General features: G+C 40.5%; 2 protein-coding genes and 1 long non-coding RNA gene across 6 annotated transcripts in view; 1 reads left to right on the top strand and 2 right to left on the bottom strand.

Annotated features, from left to right (window-relative positions):
- crocc2 (ciliary rootlet coiled-coil, rootletin family member 2) overlaps nt 1–15,183 on the bottom strand; it is a 35,485-nt gene extending 20,302 nt beyond the window's left edge. For all 3 annotated transcript variants that reach the window (XM_079349658.1, XM_079349660.1, XM_079349659.1), the window contains exons 1-12: nt 14,810–15,183; nt 13,915–14,068; nt 13,665–13,762; nt 5,613–5,783; nt 5,438–5,521; nt 4,496–4,599; nt 3,255–3,399; nt 2,700–2,806; nt 1,973–2,179; nt 824–920; nt 547–636; nt 325–459 (exon numbers count right to left, since the gene is read on the bottom strand). In XM_079349658.1, the coding sequence (XP_079205784.1) occupies nt 325–459; nt 547–636; nt 824–920; nt 1,973–2,179; nt 2,700–2,806; nt 3,255–3,399; nt 4,496–4,599; nt 5,438–5,521; nt 5,613–5,783; nt 13,665–13,762; nt 13,915–14,068; nt 14,810–14,866 (1,449 nt within the window). In that variant the 5' untranslated portion in view covers nt 14,867–15,183. The remainder of the gene's footprint in view (nt 1–324; nt 460–546; nt 637–823; nt 921–1,972; nt 2,180–2,699; nt 2,807–3,254; nt 3,400–4,495; nt 4,600–5,437; nt 5,522–5,612; nt 5,784–13,664; nt 13,763–13,914; nt 14,069–14,809) is intronic.
- Nucleotides 15,184–15,281: 98 nt separating this feature from the next.
- On the bottom strand, nt 15,282–21,449 carry klhl30 (kelch-like family member 30). Of its 2 annotated transcripts, XM_079349669.1 has the most exons (8): nt 21,271–21,449; nt 19,326–20,170; nt 19,030–19,225; nt 18,073–18,159; nt 17,807–17,962; nt 17,360–17,548; nt 16,724–16,869; nt 15,282–16,606 (listed from the first exon to the last, which is right to left on the bottom strand). In XM_079349669.1, exons 2-8 carry the CDS (start codon nt 20,097–20,099, stop codon nt 16,358–16,360), a joined length of 1,797 nt encoding a protein of 598 aa, XP_079205795.1. In that variant the 5' UTR covers nt 20,100–20,170; nt 21,271–21,449; the 3' UTR covers nt 15,282–16,357. The 2 variants fall into 2 exon arrangements, with proteins under 2 accessions (XP_079205795.1, XP_079205796.1); XM_079349670.1 differs by lacking the exon at nt 21,271–21,449 and having other exon boundaries at nt 19,326–20,295.
- On the top strand, nt 19,077–20,524 carry LOC306827686. Its single transcript, XR_013779659.1, has 4 exons — nt 19,077–19,165; nt 19,349–19,481; nt 19,587–19,724; nt 20,295–20,524. It is a non-coding gene; the product is annotated as an uncharacterized lncRNA (long non-coding RNA).
- Nucleotides 21,450–21,609: the final 160 nt, after the last annotated feature.

Raw genomic sequence — 21,609 nt, 5'->3', positions numbered from 1 at the left:
TGTCAATAGCGCCTTTCAAAAGGTTAAATGACATTCAGGCGAAGAGATCGGAAAAAAAAGACCCTAAGCGCTACTCTTTTTCTACATGAACACAATTAGAAAAAGGTATTTTACTGCTTTTTCATTATTAATAACACTTATTTAAGGTTTTTTTTGGATTATCTCTTAAATGCATTTGAATTTTTCCTTCAAGTATCATTCATTTTTTAAAAGTGTCTTCAAAGAAAAGTCTGTCCCTTCGGTACTAGCTACCTAAAGATGAGGGGTCATTGTTCTAAAATATTGAAACGGGGAGAAACCAACATAAACAAGCTTTTCTGTGACCTGTGTTTGTTTCTGGTGCTTGGAGAGAGCAGTCTGCACAGCCATCAGAGTTGAGTTCCTCAGTGGAGACTGGCCATGAAGAGGTGAGGCGGACACACTTTCAAAGCCACTGCTATCGCCCTTTTCACCAACTAGCTGGATGCGGCAGATATAAAAGGGAAAAGAGTCAACTTGTTTTTGTTCAAGCCTAATGAAGATTTAGCAAAGTGTTGTCGTTCTGACCTGCTGAATGTGGCATAAAATCTTTTGGAGGGCTTGGATCTCTGCGTGGAGAACCTCCACCTCTGCTTTGTCCTCTGTTCTCCTCGTCTCCTGAGCAGGAAGCCATTTAGGTCAGATAACAAACACACATAAAGCAGGCCTGACATTCCCCAGACGGCAGCTCTCTAGACAAGGAAACTGTGGTGTTTATCAAGTCTGAGGTCCAGACAACAGCCGATTTAGCCCCCTCACCAACCGTCTATCTACCACCCCCCTGTTGTGATTCTCAAGGTCTCACCATCCTGTCCAGACTGATCTGCATGGTGTCGAGACTAGCCTCCTTCTCACTGTTCTGGCTACGAAGGTGCTTGACGGTGTCAGTCAGCTCCAGGACTCTATGGAGATCAACATGCATGTAAACGGGCAGGGAATGAAATCACAAATACACATGGTTCTCTGAGTTATTAAAGCGACAAGACTGGCATGTAAACCACCTCTACCAGGCCACGGACACTATCATATTCTCCTCACAGAATTAACAACGACTCTCTTAACTCTCTTAACATGACATTTATCAAGATCAAAAGCGAGCTAAGATGAAGAATACAAAAGCATTCCTGAAACCTCTGTATGAAGCGCACAGGAGATGGGACAAAAGGCTGGATTGCTCTTTACAGGACATGAGGTGTAGTCACTGAAAAAAGCTTGATGTGGAGGGTTTTAATGATCAAAGTTCTGGGGTTCCAGTTAGAGGATTGAATTTTTCCTTCCTGTGTGGATTCTATAATTGATCAAAGGATTGAACTATAGACAACCTCATGTCCATTATTTCTCAAACTAGTTCTGAATGTTTTGTTTTCTTTGTAGAAGTCATTGTCAGTCCATTCACAGACTGCTGAAACATATGGATTCAGATTTTTAGCTGTCAGTCCAAGGATGACATACGGTCTAATTGTTGCTGCATTACAACCGTAAAAAGCAATCTTTACTTATGAGTTGAACAATTACAATTAGTTGACTCCCAATTAATGGGTAAATATGTCTCAGCTTAAAAGAGAAAAGTCAAGAGTTTTCCATATTTTCTCAATGCAGTTATAATAAAAAGGGTGAACCAGCTAAAAGGGTTAAAAGCAGGTGATTGAGGGATTTGTCACATATTGATTGGTGGTTACAATCGCCAATAGCAATAAACATGAGAGGTATTCATCAAAATCACAGTAACAATCCATACTGCTGCGAGCTAGTTTTTCAGTTCTATGCGTCATATTGGAGACAGCGTCTCTAAAATATTCTTAAAAATACCCACAGAAAGACTTTTTGCCATAGTAGGGAAATCGACTGGAATACAGGTGACAATCAGTCCTTTTTTATTCCCTTTAAGTCATCTTGACAGAAAGAGAGCAAGTTGTGGGAATGACACATATCATAGCTGTAGAGATAGTTTTACCTTGAGTTCAGTTCTACTTTCTCTGCATCCCAGCGACCCTGAAGCTGCATGGCCTCTTTCAGCTTCTCCTTCAGCTGCCTCTCCAGTGCAGACATCCCCACACCACTAGAGGGGCTGTCATGTTTTATCCTGGCCTCTACATTCATGCAGGCAGCCTGCATTTGTCTGCTGGCATCGATGCACTCCCCACGCATATCAGCTAGAGTCCTATTGATAAGAATAATATGCAAAATAACATCCAGGAATCATTAAAAGATATAAAGATTTAAAAATTGTAAAGAGGCATGACATGCAGTTTTTGTTGTACAGTTGTGAGCCATTATTGTAACTTGGATTAGGGCTCACTTTGAAGTGTCTTCAGTTTAAATTACCGTTTGCCTGTGACATGATCACAGCTGTCTATGAGCTGAGCAATCATTGTAAGAGCAAATTACACTGCAGTTGTTCTCGTTGTGGTTGAACATGATAGAAGCCACATCTTATAGGGCTCCGGCTTTGTCCTGATTGATGATTTCAACAGTGAAGCTAGACACCTTAAGCCACCGGTCCCCCCAGTAAGGAAACAATAAGCAGGGGAACTGGCGACCCTGTTGACCTAATCCTCTTTGATCCTCGGCTGAGAGAGATGGGTTGTGGTTGCTCTCGTGAGTGTGAGACATAAGAGAGGTGGGGGGTTCTTGTGGATTCCTGAGTCGCTCGAGGGCTTCTGGCAGAGCGCCACACTCACCTGTCAGTGAAAGTCCTTAGCTGGGTGAAAGTGCTCCGCAGGGAAGCGGCCTGGCGCCACAGAGCTCTGACACGAGCTTGTTCTCGACAGAGCCGGGAGGCGCAAGTCTGCAGAGAGAAGCAGGCAAGAAGGGGATAGAAGGGTAGAGGGTTGATGGTGATGGTTGTTCACAACAAATGATGACACCTTAGATTTTATTGTAATCCCAAACACATGTAATACTAGAACTCCTGGACTCAAGCTGGCACACATACAAATAATTGGATTTCCCTGAATCAACAGATGTAGCCCATTTGCAGCACGAACGCCAGATTGTTTGTACAAAATTTTCCTCCCTCTCAGCAGTTGGAATGTTTTCACAGGAAACAACAACTCAAAAATCATAGCAATGAAATGAACAGGGAATGAGAGTGAATTGACTAAACTGGCTATGAATGGAATTCCTACCCCATGTGAACTCAACAGGAGTTTAATTGCACAATCTTTGTGCAGAAGGGAATAAACTCGAGCTTTCTGTGTTGCTTTCGGGCACTTTCTTTTTGTTGTTATTCTCACCTCTTGCTCTCTGCGCAGACGATTATCACAGAAATCCATGTCTTCACGAGCCTTCCACAGGCTCTCTGTTAGTCCAACGTTGACAGTGCCAGCCTGGTCGAGTTGTTCCCGCAGCAGAGAGTTAACTTGGCTGAGGTTGGCACACCTGAAATTAACAAGGGATATGCTACTGTGAGATCATTTGTCCCCTCTACACTGTCAAACAACTGTTTTGAAACCCTTCTATAACTCTTCTGCATCACCTCAACCCTTTCTTTTGGAGAGCTAACATATCAATGTTCCATCTGTAGCCTGCAGAAACACCCTTGCCAACCACGCTTACAGGGTGAACATGTGTGACAGTTTTACAGCGCCTGTGTCAACTTAGATTTAATTTACACCAGATCTACTCGTAGAGTCATTTACAAAAATGTTTACATCATTCTCACACTAAACACACACACACACACACACACACACACACACACACACACACACACACACACACACACACACACACACACTCTGTTACAGTAAAAACAAGCCACATTTTAATGTTTGGTTATCTGTCTGAGAGGAAGCCAAACCAATGTTTGCGTGTATGTGGTGATATTGTGTTAAAGGAAATTGAGCCATACGGAAAGAGGGATTAAGTAAAAAGTCATGGTTGTAAAGTTGATCTCTACATTACACTTACATGAAAAATTGTTTTAGTGGATAGAGCTTGGTAGCAGTAAGTAATATTATATTAAACTTATCAGGTCCTGGCAGAGCTTCTACCATGGGCATTTCAAATAATGTTCCACTGCTCCATTAATCATAGGGTAGTAAATCCTGGCCTCAGCTGCAAATATTGGCACAAGTTGATGTAAAATGTCATATAAATGATTTGGAAAACAAAGCGAACATAGTCCCATTAATTTTTTTTTTGACAAATTGAACATTAAGATTAGTTGCCAAGGTCAAGTTCTGCCATCTTTCTGCAACAGGGTCAGGAAAAACAGCAGGCCATCTCAAAGAACTGCTGTGAATATTTATCTGGTTCAGCATTTCACAGAAATATTTCTGTTCGATTCCAGCTGCTCAACAAGAAGTACAACAGGGGCACATTTTAAACAGGCTTTTCCATTTATTTACTGTTCTAGGTCTGCATCCAAAAAGCGACTCCCTGTAACTCTTCTGATGTCTGGATATGAACCCTTTCTTAAAGAGTAAAGCGGAACAAGTTCCCCACCCTGCACCGCACAGCGTCCATCTCTCACCTTTTCTGCTCCTCCTCCAGCTGAGCAGATTTATTCTGGATAGCCACATTGAGGTCTTGCTCAATCCTCTGCTGACGCTGGGCTGAGTCCAGGTGGGCCTGCAGCTGAGCACACAACAACAACAACACTACTGTTAGCATCCTGCTAAAACTACAAAGTAAAAAGTAACAGGAGCAAGTGTTACCTCATACTTCTCCTTATAATTCAACATAATCACAGGGTAAATCTACTAATCCAAACGTGCATAGATTTGGATGGTTTAAAACCGTCTAACAATTAAGCATATTATAAACGCACAATATGACGAATCCCTGCTTTACTTTATGCATGGTGGCTCCTTTACTCCTTTTCAAAGTGCATGAAAGATAGATTTGTGTTGCAACAACATTGAAAAGAAAGAATTAGTTCTGAAGAAGCCTTTTGGAGAAGAGGTGAAACGTCATCAAAATCTTCAACCAGTCCAGTTGCCTTTTGATCAAGCTTTGAAGTTCATATCTCTAATACCTTGATTGGTCATGAATACAAATATAGGACAAATTAAAGGTAAAAAAAAACTAACACTTAACACTATGTGTCTGTTTAAATTGTTGGGCCTACATGGGCATCAGCACTGTTCTCTTAATCCTATTAGAGGGATTAAATAATTTCATTTAAATAACATTCCCTTTTACAGTATGGTGATAATAGTGATGGAAAGTACAGGCCCAATCTCTGACAGGTGTTGAACTAAGTAAAGATCTGAACATATCTACTGGACTTGATCTCTGTTTAAAAAGCAGTAAAAAAAAATCCGCTTTTCGTATTTCATAAGTAGCCAGGCACTGTTACTTGAAGTCATTGAGGTTTGATGCAAAGAGTAGCTGGCTTCAAAAGATCAGACTTTTAGACAAGAATGTTTTTTAAAGAAATTCATGTTCTGGAAAGGGGCTGCTGCAGATTTACCACCAATCTCATCTTCTCAGACTCTGACGTTTTCTCCAGCACCTGTTCTTCTAGTTCCCCACATCTCTTCTTGTACTGAAGAACCTAGTAGAAAACAAATATATGATGGACAATTAAAAAAAAAAATCTTATTTTGTTTTAGTGTTGCTTAGTTGTGATGACTATTCTTACACACCTTGCTCTGAAGCTTCTGTACAAGTTGTGCTTGTCTCTGCTGGGCCTCCTGGTAGACCTGCAGTTTTTGCCTGTATGCTCTGTCCTTGTTCTGCAGGGTTTGCAGGGCTCCTGGTGATAGGCTGTCCTGGTCTGAGTCCATTGACGACTGCAACGTCAGTATCTGATCGAGCTGGTGGAGACAAATCTGCTTTGAAGCACTTTGAATTGCCTTGTTGTTCAATGTGCTATGTAAATAAACTTGACTTGCCTTTAGTTAATGGGACAATAAGACAATTATTTTCAATATTTTCATGTTTTCGGATTGAAATGTTCAGTTATGATGACATTTTTAAGGTCTGATGACAGCTGGTGATAAAGCTGCGACATTTGGCTACAGTATTTAGAAGTGATGTCAGGCTGAATCTTTAAAGTGATCAGCACAACACTTTAACCTCTGGGTGATCTAATAATTATAAATAAAATCATTTAATATTGATTTTAAATGACTGTTTTTACAATAATTAGAGGTAAAATTTGTTGATCAGAGAGGGGCAGGGGGGTGTTTTTTTCAGTCCACTTCATATCAGCATATTTCCTTTTTTATGTTGCTATACATCGTTATTTACTATTCGGTGACATCTAACGGGCTGCATGAAACCTGCATGTGTTTTAGGGGAGGTGGCTTTGACGTCTCTTCAGTTAGAAACCTTTCAAATCAAGCTTTATTTTCCTAAGTAGCCTACCTCAACTTAATAGGTCAGTAACTCAGTCTTTCCCATCCTAACTATCTGGATGTACCAATGATTAATGTTTGGAATAAAGGATGTGTTTGTATTCTGTTGAGTCATTTCACAGTTTTCATCAGTTCATTGTGGGTTCAGTTAAAGAACAAATAAATGTAAAGCATGGGAGCTTCCCCTGACGCATTTTTGAGGTTTTACATAAATGCATGTTCATGCCAAAAAGAACATCTTACAATGGAGCACCCTTGATTGGTAATTACTACCATCACTTGGTTCGATGGTACTGATGAGATAGTGTAAAGTACAGTGTGTTTCCCCCGTGAACAGAAAGAGAGTAAGGGTTGGACAAACATTAGCTGGACTTAACGACGTTATGAGGGGTCATAATTTCAGTCAATGGAATGTCCAAGTGCATTATGTTTGTTTACTGTTTTTATACATGATTGTTGGGTCTGCCAAGTGAACCTAAACAGAGATACACAAACAAACACTGGTCTTTCTCTTTGTGGAATCTCATATACTCTTCCATATCTGAAATCCAAATGTCCTGTAACCTCCCAACCTCACACAACCTAAACTCTCCGTGCACCACCCACTCTCCATCCTGGTGCCAGACACCCTGTCCTCACTAATACAAAACACATGGCCCCAAAGCACTACAACACTGCGTGCCTCCCGTTCCCCCTTTCTGACTTTTCATTTAAAACCAGAGGAAGAGAGCGAGGGTGAGAGATTGAGCGAGGTAGCCCCCTCCCTCCAAACCACCATCCAAGCCCTTCAAATCAACCCTGCGACCCCCCCCCCCTCCCATCACCACCACCTCTCCTCTGTACCTCATCTCTTCTCTGGGTGCTTAATCTCTCCAGCAGGCTCCAAGAGAGCCAAGACAATAGTCTCACTGTTCAACAGTGAGCCCTGCCACTTTGCCACCATTATTAACACATTTTCAAATGCCCCTTTCAGATTTTTTTAATACAAACTACACTAACGGTCATCAGGCACTTGGCCCCGTGCTTTTGGTGTTTTCTCTGAGGACCTGGTGAGCACAAAAGCTTCTTTTACTGCCCGTTGTTGAGGTGACAGCTTTAGGGACTGGGAAGGGAGGAACAACATGGGCGGAGTGTTTGAAACACACAAAACTGCAGCAGCTGTGTTTAAAGGGACTCCTGGAAACAGCTGTGTGTGAAGCACAAGTGATTATGCATCTTTTCAACTATTTTGGCACAGCTTTAGCAATAACACTGACTTACTAAAAAGCATGCAGTTCATAAATACACCTTGAACACAGGGCCATAGCACATGCGATTTATGACAGCAGATGAGCTCAATCTGAGGAGTTCAGGGCTGTAACATCTGTGAGAATAATACAGTAGAACTATGTAACTGACAAAAAAAAACATACCAAAACTTGCTTGAACTCCTCATTAAACATAAAAGGCAGTTATTTTCTACTAATTTGGTTTTAATGGATACCTCTTGATAACCCACTGTTATTTCCTTTTATATGCAAATGCACAATATGAGCACAATATCAACTTTACTCTATTTTGAATTTATAATGCAGGGTTCAGATACAGGTCATTGTGATGTCAGTTGATGTTTTCCTCAAAAGTGAGATTTTCACTAGAGGCACTACGGAGCAATAATTTATATATTCACCAAATTCTAAGTTATTGCATACAACTATTAAGTTGATGATATTTGGAAGTGTCTTTTAAGGCTAAGAACAAATGTTTACACTGTTTAGTACAACGGTTTGACTTCATCAATGGACTGTATGACTGAATACTTTTGCAGCTGAAATAGTTTCTGAGGCTCTTCTCAAATTAATGTTTTCAAGTTTTCAAATAAACAGTCCTGCATGGTCAGGCATCCCTATTTGTGTCAGAACAACTTTACATAACCAGCATCTCCTTGGTCTTCTAAATAGGGCCTCCTGAAAGATCTCTGTAATATGATGGCTACCACACTCACAGACTAACTCACTCCTCCTGTAAACATATCTACTGATCTACTGCAGTCTCTGTTTATGTGATTTATATCATATCCAAGCAGCGTAGGACTAATTTATTCAAATACACCTCGTGAAAATGTTTGTATTTCATGAACTAGCTTAGTCTTTAAAAAAAACAAAGAAATTATCAAACAGTGTAGTGACACATACTGTAAACCTCTTAAGAACTCCAAGGTTTCTTCAATACAAAAATAATGCACATTCGTTTCTTCTAGTATATTGACATAACTCATTGTACCACTAATTGCTCTTATGTATGTGCACTTGAGTTGCCCCAACAGAAGTCACTGCAAACACCCTCCCTACATTGCTGTGTACCCATTGACCAGGTATCCAAGGTAGCTGCTACAAGTCCCCACCCTGCCCCGTTGAGGAAGGGTGCTTTCACATTTTCATACATAGCTGCAGTGTGTAGGCGTCTTGCCAGCACCTCAACCCTGTTCCACACTCTATGGAGGGGACGCTTTTTTATTGTTTCTCCCCAGTCAGCTGTAAAGCAGGAGGCCAAGCCTGCTATGGATTAGCCCTGCTCCGTGCAGGAAGCTCCCAAGAGGGCGCCAAAACAGCCCATAGTACAGACCCCCACCTTCACTTTACTTCATACACCAACTTGTATTCCACTGCTCTGCTTGTATCATTTAATCTCATCACTCTCATCCCCAACTGAGTTTGAAGTCATTGTTCTCTAACAAACATATCGGTCACTGGTGACTGTAAAAAGGCCAAAGAGAGGCGAGTAATCCCAGTCCTCCATCTGCCCTAACTCAGGGGCTTATAGGGCTTACGAGGGGCCCAGAAGTGTGCTTACTGAACACCCCTTGCTATTTACGATCTGCCTCAGAGTACAATCACTCTCGAGGAGCCTCTTTGGCCCCCTGAAATGGGCTAAGCACGATCCCAATGAAGCCCATCTCTTTGAGGACATCTACTGCCATTTTACAATAACGTTGATGCCTCCATATGGTTCTTTTTTCATCCCCAAGTATTTGTTTTTTTGAGCCATGCTTATGTTTCCAAAGTAAAATACTTTTTGTCTCTTAAAATGTGCTTTGAATTAGACTTTTATATTCCTTGATATTTATGGTTTGTGCCACTCCTTGCATTGTCTCTTTTGATAAATATTTCAAACAACATCAAGGGATAATCTTGCTTTGATTCATCTGCCAACAAGCAACGAGAGAATCGTTTTCAAGGCCACTGTGAAGGCTTTGGTGTTTTAGCCAAAACTTGCTGCCTTGCTCATGTGGTAGATCAAAATCCAATCCATTACAGTTACCAAGTTATGATTAAAATTTTCTCTCACTGACCTAATGTCACAACATTTGGAGATCTGAACAGTTTATTTAAGGTTTCAACTGACTTTTGTACTGCTTTTGAAATCATTATGCTGCTATTTCTGCAGCTGTTTCTTATCTTAACTTCATAAAACTGTCTTTGTATACCTGTTTCTCGATGCAGGGCTAGACTTCCAAGCATATCCAGGAACTTCACTCCTCTTTCTTCCTATCTTATTCTCAACCAAAAGTGAAATCCGTCCTTGAGTGCGCAGTCCAGCCAGCATGTGAAGGGTTACAGCTGCAACCGTTTTCCCTGGCTTGGCCTGGGCCCAGAGGCTTAATAAAGGGAATTAATGGAGTGCACTATCTGTCAGATTCCTAAACACAGCTGGAGCGGATGTCCATCGCCCCCAAGCTGCCCAAAAAATCGTACTATCCTACTTCAACAACATACCCTCTCCCCTTCCCCTCACATTACCCCCTGAGTGCTGACTCTGTGAAATAGCCCCAGCTGATTGTGAAAGCTGTTTATGTATCATCACTGTCTGTAATTACACAATGTGGGATAACAAACAGGGGGAATGGAAGTGAGGGGGGGGGAGCTGCTGTGTGTGTGTATGTTACCATGGAGTGAACTTTTTGGTTACAGGGACAGCTGCTGCGTGATGGCACTCAGGGATACAAGTGATCTGTGTAAATACAGCCAAACTAATAATACATGCTGTGTACTCACAAGCATGTGGCCTGCCTTGCAGTACTTAGCACAATGCCCCCGGCAAGGACAATGCTGCACAAAGCCTGCACACACATACAGTACGCACGCTCAGCAAGTTCAAGACTTCACTTGTGATTACACAATCTTGACATGTGAAAAAGAACTGAAGAGTGTGCTTAGTGTTGACTTTAAAGGCAAGTAACATGAGTAGCTTAATGTCAAAAGTTGAACACTTTAATGGAATACTTTCATCAGAAATTTAGCACCGAGATGGACTTTTAAGCAGATTTTCTCCAGGGATAGCAATTAATTTTTACAATTTCATGATATCCGAGAGTTTTTGGCAGCGCTCCAGTCAAACTGCGGCCTAAATGAATTGGTTTGTGCCAGCAGAAAAAACTAAACTGGAAACAGAGGGGGGTAGCAGAGTAAAAGGGGACAGTAACACAATCCTTAAAGACAGACTTTATCTGCTCCAACTATGTTTGACAGGCTTCTTATGCAGAGACCCAGAGGATTCAAGATTTCAGAGGGCACGGGCGAATGGCAGTTGGTGTCAGAAATCATTCAGCAACAGTTTATCTTTATCCAACCGCCCGCCACACTGCGGCTTTGTGCAGCCACTCAATAAGTGTTCAGGCAGTAGAGTATGGATGTCGATGTCTGAGAAACTGCACACTGGCTGGCCTCCAAAAGCAACACAGAGGGTTCAGAATTCACCCCAACATGCTCTCCAACCTCGAGGCCATGCAACTCACAAACTGGGTCAAGGTTTATCCAGGTTCAGGTGCAATTTTCTAGGGTCACCAAAGATCAAGCTGAGTGACTTAACAGAGAAACAGAGGAAAGCTTTCAGAGTCCAGGTGTGACTTCACCAGTGTTGCGTTAATGGTGCACCATCAGGTCAACGAGACTTATGGGTTGCAGGTGAAAAGGGTATTTGGGATAACTGGGTATGTTTTTCAGCTGTCACACATTCAGGGGTGGGTCCTTTTCAGCTGTCATACTGACAGTGACAGGATCAGATGGATTTCATTAAGAAACCACTGGCTTCATATTTAGTTTCATGTTAATGACGTATAAGGGGACACGTTTTTTCAAAGTAAAAACAAAGTGGCTGATTTTCAGCTACAGAAGCAACCTAAGACTGCAAAAGGGACACTACACCACAGCAGACCATGTACTTTTTTACCTCGAAGGAAGGCACAGTAAGAGGCATGAATTCATCATTCACACACACAGTTTTAATATTCACTTTGTTACTAAGCAGGTATGCCATACTAATATGGGCTTTCAAACCTGCTAAAAACAGTATATGATTTATGCAGTAATAGTATCCCTTTAGCAGCAAATGTTGAGGGAGAAAGTTGTATACAGATAAGAGTGCTGGTGTAAATGTTCACTCCTCACCGCTGGCACAGCCAAGCAAGTATATTTGACTCAAGGGCAACGATAAGCACATTGGATTAACATCACATCACAGCAGAGGTGCCAAACAATCATGCTGTTTGAACAGAGAAAAAAGAGAGGCTTTCACTGGAAGAGACGAGTCACAACAGGAGTCTTTTCACAAACCCGCTGACTTGTGAGACACAACTGGATAACACATTCGGCTGCATTCACAGTTCTGATTATAGTGATGTTTAAGAAAAAATGGTGGGTTCCATGCAAAACTCTTCCATTCACGACTGAAAATCACTCCTTAATGATGTGAGTATGACATACAGTATCACTACATAACACTTGCTTATGTTTTTTTTCTGTTCAGAGCCTTTTCACACATCTAAAAATGTCAACAAAATAAATATACTATATATATCTCCCGAGCTAATTACATTTTATTTATAGCCCAAGGTTTAAAAAAGGTAGCAAGGGTAAAGCAAGCAGTGGGAATTCCTAAGATTTAAGCAGCAGAAAGAGGGCAGTGTAATCACAAATGGCTGCTTTGTGCACCATGAAAAATGAGCTTTTTCTTCAATGGTCTCAAGGGAGAGGCCAGTGACCTTCCCAATTTTCCCTAAAAACATCAGGCGCTACATGGAGGGGCAGCCATGGGGAGGCTATGAAGGGAGACGCCGGTCTTCATGAGCACAGGGGGTCTAAGTCTACCTGAACAGACCACAAGGAAACCCTTCATGAACGCTCCTCCCGCTCTTATTTACACTTACAAACACATACACACACACACTCATGCATCCACACTCACCAACACGTATTCACAATGGATGCCTATACCACCCTTACTGTAATATGTAGGTTGTAATTCTACGGCAGAGAATCACATAAAAATACACAAGTTAAAACACAAATTACATTTTCCAAATTAAATTAATGTCCTGTGAGTCTGCACACGGATATTCCAACCTTCTCCCACTCTGTTTTCATCACAGTACATACAAAGCTGTTTCAACCTCCCCACACTGTTTGTTTGTTTTGCCCCAAAAGGCTTTCCCTGCTGGAAAGAGCTGTGGTACACTGAAGTTTATGGTAACCATATTCCATTTCAAACGCATGTAGCTTTTTGCAGTCAATGCTCCAGTGTGGTTGACCTTCTTGATCTCATCTCCAAACAAAACTGCAAAAAATGTACCAATCTACAGCATTACATACAGTATACTCCAACGTTTTCATGAGCTGCATTAAAATCAAAATAACAACAAATGCAGTCTCAAAGGAGACACAGATAGGGAGGGAAATGATGACTACATCCTGAAAAAAGTATAATTGCAGAAACACTATTTGATGAGCTTTTGGTCAATATTGTGGTTACACATGTATCAACATAACTTGGTGTACATGGATGGAAAATCTGTATTAGAGAAGGGACAGGAACTTAGTATCTGCACAGGTCTGGTGTCTTTTAAGCAGTCCAGGCAGTGAAGACCAAGTGAGTTGGAGCAGGCTTTGGTTGCAGCATTGGAGTTGTGGAGAGGATATCTGTTTTAATCCAGTCATCAGATAGCAACCTCTTTAGCCCTTTACACATTGGTAGATACGACCATATGGAGTAAACTTTCTCAGATGGGTTCAGAGTTGGCACACAGTGATACTAACTAAACAAGATCTACATTTCTATGTTAAGACTACATTTCCAGTGTGTTTCTCTTCAGATTAAAATAAATGCAAAAATGAGTATTAGACGACATGGTCACATTTATTTGTTATCATATTGGTCTTGTGTTTACCCGCTGTTGATGAAAGTTTTAACAGGATAGCATGGTTAGACAAATGCTATAAATGTCAAATAATGTTCCACAGTTTGGCTGTGGCCTAAGAATGTGTCGCTGCCTTGTGTCACTCCAACCCTGTCAGTGAGACTTGCCTGTTTGACTAGCGGCTGGTCACGGTTCATCTGGCTCGGAGACGGCTGCTCCCTTAAGGCTCTGCTTTCCTCGACCTCGCTGAGCTCAGAGCTCTCACCTGGGATGCAGAAACAGATCATGCATACAGAAGTGTCAATCTTGATAGCGCATGTGGAATATGATAACTATATAGAAAGACAGATGTATTGTTTTAACTGACTGCATTCAGTGTTTATGTCTGAGCATTTGGATTCAAGCTTTCGTCCATACCAGTTGGTTGCTCTGTCAGGTTGCAGGTGATGATTTGGCGGACGCGGCTAGAAACAAGCATAGGAGTGACACTGGACTCGTGTCCATCACCTCGCAGTGTCAGATTACTTTCTCCAAAGCTGCCGTCTGACTGATTCAGGGATTTCTCCAACTTCTACAATCACACCAGTCATACTTAAATACATTACAGAGTTTTGCAAAAAAAAAAAAAAAAGTCTCACTCATTGGACTGTTAGGGCCTATCGTACATTTTTACTATAAGAATAGGACTACTTGTTTTTTTTTTTAGTTTAACTACAATATTATCTTACTAAATGTCAACGTTATTGTATAACACAAAAAAGATCTGCTTGTGTTTAATGTAAATTTAAATAATCTGTATCAAGTCAATCATACAAGAAACAATTGGTCATTGAATCTGTGTACATATTTAAATGACTTAACATCATTTTAGGCCTTTTTTCTAAGAGCAATGACATGTATTTTTCATAATTTGTATGAAATGTCTTAAAATGACTTTAACTACAAGATAAATGTGACAATGGAAGAGAAAAGTATATTTCACCTATGAAACGTTAAACATGTAAAGTATGGTATAGTGTAATTTTCAAATAAAGTGCATGCCTTTCATGGATTCTGAAGCACAAGAACAGGGTTAATGTAAACACAAAAACATTTTAAGTTGCTTGTACTTTATAGACTAATATGCCACTTCATTGTTTTACTCTCATATATTTAAGGGTGAAAGGCTTTTTTTTTTTTTTTTTACTCCAGCAATTTTAATTCACATTTATCCTTCGTTGGTTTATACTTTGTAAATTCATGCATTGCTTAATATATTATGAATACTAACAATAGCCTACTAACAGTTCATTGCGGTTTTAAAATGACCAACCTGAATCACAGCCTCCAGACTCGGTGAGTGTGCACCTCGGCCCCGTTGAGAAGTCATTGGAAGTGTGCAAAAACGGAAAAACTTTGACCACTAAATGTAACCTATGTATGCATACTAACAAGCACGGTTAACAATCATTAGTTTAATTTAACGAGACAGAAACCTAGCTTTAGTATGCTATAATTTAGCTTCTAACACTTATGATAGAATAGAGCAGGATGTTATTAGTTTACTAAATAAAATAACATCGTTTTAAATGGGTAACTATTTAAATTACGTCAGATAAAGAAAGAAATTAAACACTAAGTTTTCAGCAAAGAAACTTTAAGAGCGCCTGAAGGAAAGAAACACTCTCGTCCCATGGTAACCACTCACTTCCGGGCCGTTGCCATGGCAATAGAATGCTGGCTTGGGTGTTACCGTAGCAGGACGGACGTTTGGATTCCGACGGGTTAATAATCAACAAGACAAGTGAAGTAAAACTGAACACTTTATTCTACACAGAATTGTTTTCTTAAGAACATTTTAAAATATAATTTAGGCACTTCTAGTTGCAAATATTCTAAATATACCTGAACAAAGTGAAAAATCATCATAATCATCACCATCAAAAACTAAAATTTCTTCAAATATGTAATTTAATCAATGAAGCACCTTTCATTGACCACACTCACACTAAACTTTGTCTTTTGAAGAAATATCAGGGAGGGGAGCTCAAATCCTGTTATCAATATAATAAAAATAATAATAATAATACAGCAGACTAAAGGCCTTAAGCACTTTTCTTAATACCTTAAGATGTTTAATAAAACAAAAAAAACATTAAGAAGATGAGATAAACCATCAGAAGAGAATAAAGCAGAGAAGGATGATTAGAACAATGTTTGTTATTCGTCAAAGGCAACATTGAAGTTGTGAGCTTTTAGGGATTTCTAGAAGGTGGAGAGTGAGGTGGAGTCAGAGGTTTTTAGACAATGAACTACAGACAGTGGGTGGAGGTTATAGTTAAGGGTTTGCATCAGAAGACCTGAATTGGTGGGAGCATGCTGGTGGAAGAGTACAAACAGGTACAGTAGGGGGAGCCAGGTTGTGGATGGCTTTATAGGTTATAATAAAGAAGAATGGGAAGCTAGAGGAGGTTATGAAAGACGGTGTTAATGTGGTTACGGGTGCAGGAGGTGTGTGAGAAGGCAAGCAGAAGTATTTTGGATACAGTATATGGTCGTTTCTTCAGTGTTTTGGATAATTAACTCAAGATAAGAGTATTGCAGCAGTCCAGTCTGGAAGTGATAAATGTGTGGATGAGGGTCTCAAAGGTGGCATACAACAAAGAAGATGTATTTTTTTTTTCCATGCATGATACAAAGTATAAATAACAGCAGCTAAGCAACACTCTAAAAAACCCCTGATGATCTTATAACACACTATTCAAGGACACAATGACATCCTGGGATAAACATGCTATTTGCATCGTAACATAGGCATGATGGCAAAACATCTCTGTGAACTCTTTGACCCTGAGTGTTGTCCAGTTAGTACATCAGGCCTTTATGTTGAATCTACTGGGAAGAGCTCAGGCCATTGGGATGGATCAAGGAAGATGGTGCAGACTCCGCTGTAAAACCATAGTCTCGGCAGGAAGCACTCCACCTCCCAGGTGTTGGCTGTTCGGTTATAAATCTCCACTTCTACCCCATAGTCCCCCTCCATACCTATCCAATGGCCTCCCGTGACAAACAGCATGCCATCTAATGTTACCAAGCCACCATTCTCATGGAGCATGTGGAGAAGCTGGACCTAAAAAGAGGACAAATCAAACACAAAGATTATTTATGCTATGATCCTGTTAAATTAGCCTTGATAGGATGACTGCATTATGACTGCAGTCAGCAGTTGTACAATATCTGCACCTACCTTCTGCCACATGTTGGCCTCTGGATCATAGGCGTAGACTTTCTTTGTGTTGTCAGCAACCAGATATATAGTTCCATCAACACAGACAGAACGGGGGGACGACAAATACTTGGGGATAAAGGGTGAACATATGCTGCTCCAGCTATCTGAAAAAAAAAAAAAAAATGTTGTGCAACTTGTTATATGAATCTACAGAAAAAAAGAATACATTCTAATTGAAATGCTGTAAAACTCATATGTTAACAATTTGATGACATTGTAAAATGAATTATTCAATTGCAAGTTAAGCATTGTAAAAAGCAGCACATTGTTAAAAATTTACCTGTAATGTAAAAGGACATGCATCTAAATACATCCCATATTATGGAGAGAATAGATGTATTTTATAAAAAACATATTACTAAAGTCCTCGGTTTTTAAGACCTCAATACTACTTTTAAGGCTCTAAATGGATCCAGTCCATTGCTGTCTGCATTTTGAGAAGTAATTACAAAGATACAATAGTATCTACAACTGTATTTTTTTTTCAACAGGGAAAGTTCTTGCTGTAGAGACATAGGCTTAGATTAACCATGAGCCATTGTAATAGAAGGAAGCTGGGAAAATAGTTATTGTTAATAAAATACCTGTCCTTACCTATAACAGGGTTGTAACACTGCATGGTCAAAGCATTGTACTTTACAGCACATGAGCCAATCACATAGAGCTTCCCATGACAGGCTGTAGCTGTGAAGTTTGTCACGTATTTCAGGGCAGGGCACGTCAAAGCCCAGGTGTCACTGTAAGGGTCGTAATGTTCAACTTCAACACGATTTGCTGTTGTACCTAAAGGAGGAGTTTATACGAGGAATAAGTGAGTTTCATGAATCATTCATATAAACAAGTCCTTGAATTACATTTGGAGATGTACTGTATGTTCTCAGAGTCTGGCCATATTTGAAATGATTAAACAATAAAGAAGTAATGCAAGCAAATCCACTGCTGAGGTAAGAAATGATGGGCTTGAGTTGATTAACTTTATCAAATTTTCCATAGCACTGCAGGTTTAAGGCACCTCAGGCAAAACTCTATTTATTTTCTTACCTCCAATGACGTAAATCTCCCCGTTAAGTGTTGCCGATGTGTGGTTAGTTCGAGGCCTGAGCATAGGTGCTACAGTAACCCACCTTCCCTCTCTTGTGATGTACTTCCAGGTCTCCGTGGTCGACCAGGTGTTGGTATTCGAACCCCGTGAGCCCCCTGTCAGGCAGACAAGATCAATTCATCAAAAGGTCTGTTTTACATTCTTACAGTTCTGCTTATAACTGATAATCATGACGTGTGTCCCTATTGCTCCTGAAGTTTCTCACCTGTAACATACACATCATTGTTCAGGGAGACCATGGAGTACCCCCATTTGTTAGGGTTGGGGAAGTTTGGGAGCTCATGCCACTGTTCTGCAGAGAAGAAGAAAGACAGTTCAAGTTGGCACATCATTCAAAGAGAGAGAGAGAGAGAGAAGATGCTCACACATGCAGTGTGCACATCTAAAAAGTGCACAAGAGAGGGAAGAATATAAGGTCCAAGAATAATGGAGACAATTAATACTGTAACGGTGCATCTGTTTTCCTTTGCCTGAGGCTGTTTGACTGTATTGTTGACATTTTGACTTTAAGTTCAACTTTGAAAAGAAACCTTAACTGTTTCTCCATGCTTGGCACTAAACGAAAAGCTTTGACTTTATTATCTACTTTATTTTCTCTGATTATGTTGGGCCTTTTTTGCATTAATTGATGGGACAGCTGAAGAGAGACATGAAATGTGGGGAGGACAAAGTGGTGTAGACATCAAATATTCATCAAAGGGCTGAAGTCAGAAGTCGAACCATTTGCTGATGGGTCCTGAACTTAAGCCTTTGTTTGGGGATACATGGGGTGTCTGACCTATTGACTGTGTTGAACTGCTATTTTTAGCTCCATTTTGATTATACTCTCATATGTTTCTATACAACTGATAAACATGGACATACAAAACCAGATATCTGAAGATAAGTTGCAATCATCTATTCAGTAACACCTAAAGTAAAAGATTTGCACATAAATTCAGTTTTTTCCAGACATGTAAAACCAGTTATTACAAAAAACTGAGAGATGATCTTTCATGCAGGTAGCATTCTTGTAGTTGTTTTTCTTTCAGCAAAACATTTAAAGACCTACACAACATTTGCCAAACTGTATACAAAAGTAGACTTCCCAAGAGTTCTGCTGTAAATATAGCATCTGAACCTAAAAAACGAACTTGAAACAAATGCAAAAATAAGTACTTACTCGTCTTGGTGTTGTAGAAGGCACAGTTTCGGAGCAGCAGTCTCTGCAGCCTTGGGTCTCTTTCCTCATCTTCATCTGAATCTTCATCCGAGTCATCCAGTGAACGACCCCCCATCACAAACAGCACCTCTTGCAGGTTTGATTGTGGACTCTGAGCGTTGAGTCTGTCCATGAATTCTGGTGCCGTTTCTAATTTCTTGAAAGTGAAAGTCGTGATTTTTTAAGGAAACCTACTTAGATTGAACAAACACAAGATAAGAGAGAAAAAGAGGAGGAGTAAGTATAAACTCACTGACCTCTCTGTGAATTTTCTCCACAGCTTCTCTGCAGCTTGGAGAGGCCTGCACCAGGCTGTCCTTCAGCAGGGTGTCAGACAGGTAGTTAAGGCTGAGCAGAGAGAGACGGGACAGGCTGAGGAGTTCAAGGAGGTGGCAGAGCCGAGACTCTGGAAGGTGCCTGACCCATTTCAAGATGGCCTCCACTCGGTTGCACTCTGAACGGATTTGTAGACCTTCATCTGACAGACAGGCAACTAATCTGTCCTTCTCCAACAGCAGAAATTCTTCACCTTGTTGGACTGAATCAAAGTTCTCCAAGAGAAAGGCCCATGCTTTGGCCATCACCTCGGGGCAGCCGTGGATAGCGCCAAACTCGAGAATACCAAGGCAATTTGTTGCATCAATCTGGTTCTGCAGGTATCTACTGCACACGGCTCTCACTGTCTGGAACTGAAGCTGGCTGGAGGTGCAAATCAGCCCCTCCACATTGCTCTGGTTAATGGTCAATTTGCCTGTGTAGGCAAAGTCCAGCAAACTGCTGAGTATATCAGGATCAACATCCTGAAGCTCCACACGAGCTGCTATGCTCTCCACAAAGTCCCCTGAGAACATGCAGTGGAAGTATGTGCTGCACAGGGCCAACACGCTGCGGTGACAGGGGAAGTCCCTGCCGCCTGCACTCAGAGTAACATCGACAAGTTTGGGCTGAGAGCAGAGGGAACGCAAGCCCTCCAGGATGCTCTGAGGATGGGAGGAGAGGCAGAAGTCCAGGTCATCCACATTGCGCACCATGGTCTAGTTCAGTTTCAAATGTAGCCCAAATCTTCTTTCAGCAGGAATCAAAAACTGAGTTTAGAGCTCACCTGACAATGAAAAAAACATTAATACCTTATGCATAAAAAAACAGTTTCAAAGTCCTGCAAAACAATACACATTCCTATGAAGGTTTAGTATTTATTATTGTGGCTTATTGTTCTTTCATTGTAGGACAGTGGATAGACTCAGAAAGGGGACGGACATGCAGAAAAGGAGCCACAGGTCGGATTTGAACACAGGCCACCCCCTTGGAGGTCTAGGTCTCCGTACAGTCCATGGTGTGTGCCCACTAACCACCACGCTACCAGTACACTGCAACGAAGCATTTTAACATGAATTTTCCCTTTAATGTATCTATATTTTTAATGTAACTTTAAAAGATCCAGATGAAAACCAAACAACTGTCAATAAGTTTCATTTTCTCCCTTCCCCTTTGGACAGTGCATACTCTAAAACTGAGCATGTGTGTTTCAGGTTAAGTTCTGTCATGTCTTTACGATCACATGGGAAGTTAACACAACAGAGCATAGCATAATTACTAAACGACTAAAGCACTGCTTGGCTTTGTGAAAATATATTGCTTAAACAAAGAAAGGATATTCCACATAAAGGTCGCTGATTGTAATAACAAAATACATTTTGGAATAGATGGGAGGTTTAAATACTATAATAACTTTCACTTTGCTCACAGTGGTTCCGTTTTTACATAGATGTGAAATGATGTTATTATACTCATCTCTCAAATGACTTCCAATAAAGAGGTTGCAGATTCTCTGGCCTTTACTGTTTATATTTTGCCTCTACAATAGTTTTTAAAAAATGTAATACTACAGACAAGTTTAACTTTAATTTCTTGTTTTGTTAATATTGTATACATGCCTGAAAGCTGACAGCTTTATTGTGGTGACAGTAAACAGCTTGAACTAAAAAGTTCTGTCGGAAAAGATTGTACAAAACAATCAATATCTTTAAAGAAGACGGCCATGTTTCTTCTTGGCACGCTCACCGTGTTGTTACAAGAACTACAAGTTACATCTTGCTCTTGATTAGAGTGATTCACTGTCACTAGTTACTGTAATCTCATCTGGAGCTAACAAGAAATACATTTTCCTGTCATCAAACATGTAGTAACCAAAAACATACTCACCACAGAGGCAGAGAGTGGAAATAATGGATCATCCTTCCAGTTAGAAATCTGTCTGTAAGTGATCAACATGGAGAGGGCAGCATGGCGAAGCTGCTTTTGCCAAGTCACTAGGACATGTCCCAGTTATTTTTAGGACTGACAGTGACGCCTTGCTGAAGCCAGATTCCAAACAACAAGCATGGGACCCACAGCTGCTCTTACACACACACAGTTTGCATTTTGTCCACAGGCCTGAAGACTAACTAAGAATATATAAATAAATATATATATAAATATATAAATAAATATATATATATATATATATATATAGACACACACACACACATAAAAAAAAAAAAT

The sequence above is a fragment of the Symphodus melops genome (assembly GCF_947650265.1).
Source record: "Symphodus melops genome assembly, chromosome: 8".
Taxonomy (NCBI): Eukaryota; Metazoa; Chordata; class Actinopteri; order Labriformes; family Labridae; genus Symphodus; species Symphodus melops.
Note: the sequence above shows the minus strand (reverse complement) of the source record. Positions and strands in the feature narration are given on the sequence as shown.

Bases quoted from the DNA above. Each gene is read 5' to 3' on its own strand.
- klhl30 (XM_079349669.1), bottom strand. From the start codon at position 20,099: ATGGTGCGCAATGTGGATGACCTGGACTTCTGCCTCTCCTCCCATCCT. The intron at 19,226-19,325 runs GTCAGTGAGTTT...TTCACTTTCAAG, and splicing joins TGGAGAAAATTCACAGAGAG to AAATTAGAAACGGCACCAGA. The intron at 16,607-16,723 runs GTAGGTGCAGAT...TCCTCTTTTTAG, and splicing joins AGGCCAACATGTGGCAGAAG to GTCCAGCTTCTCCACATGCT.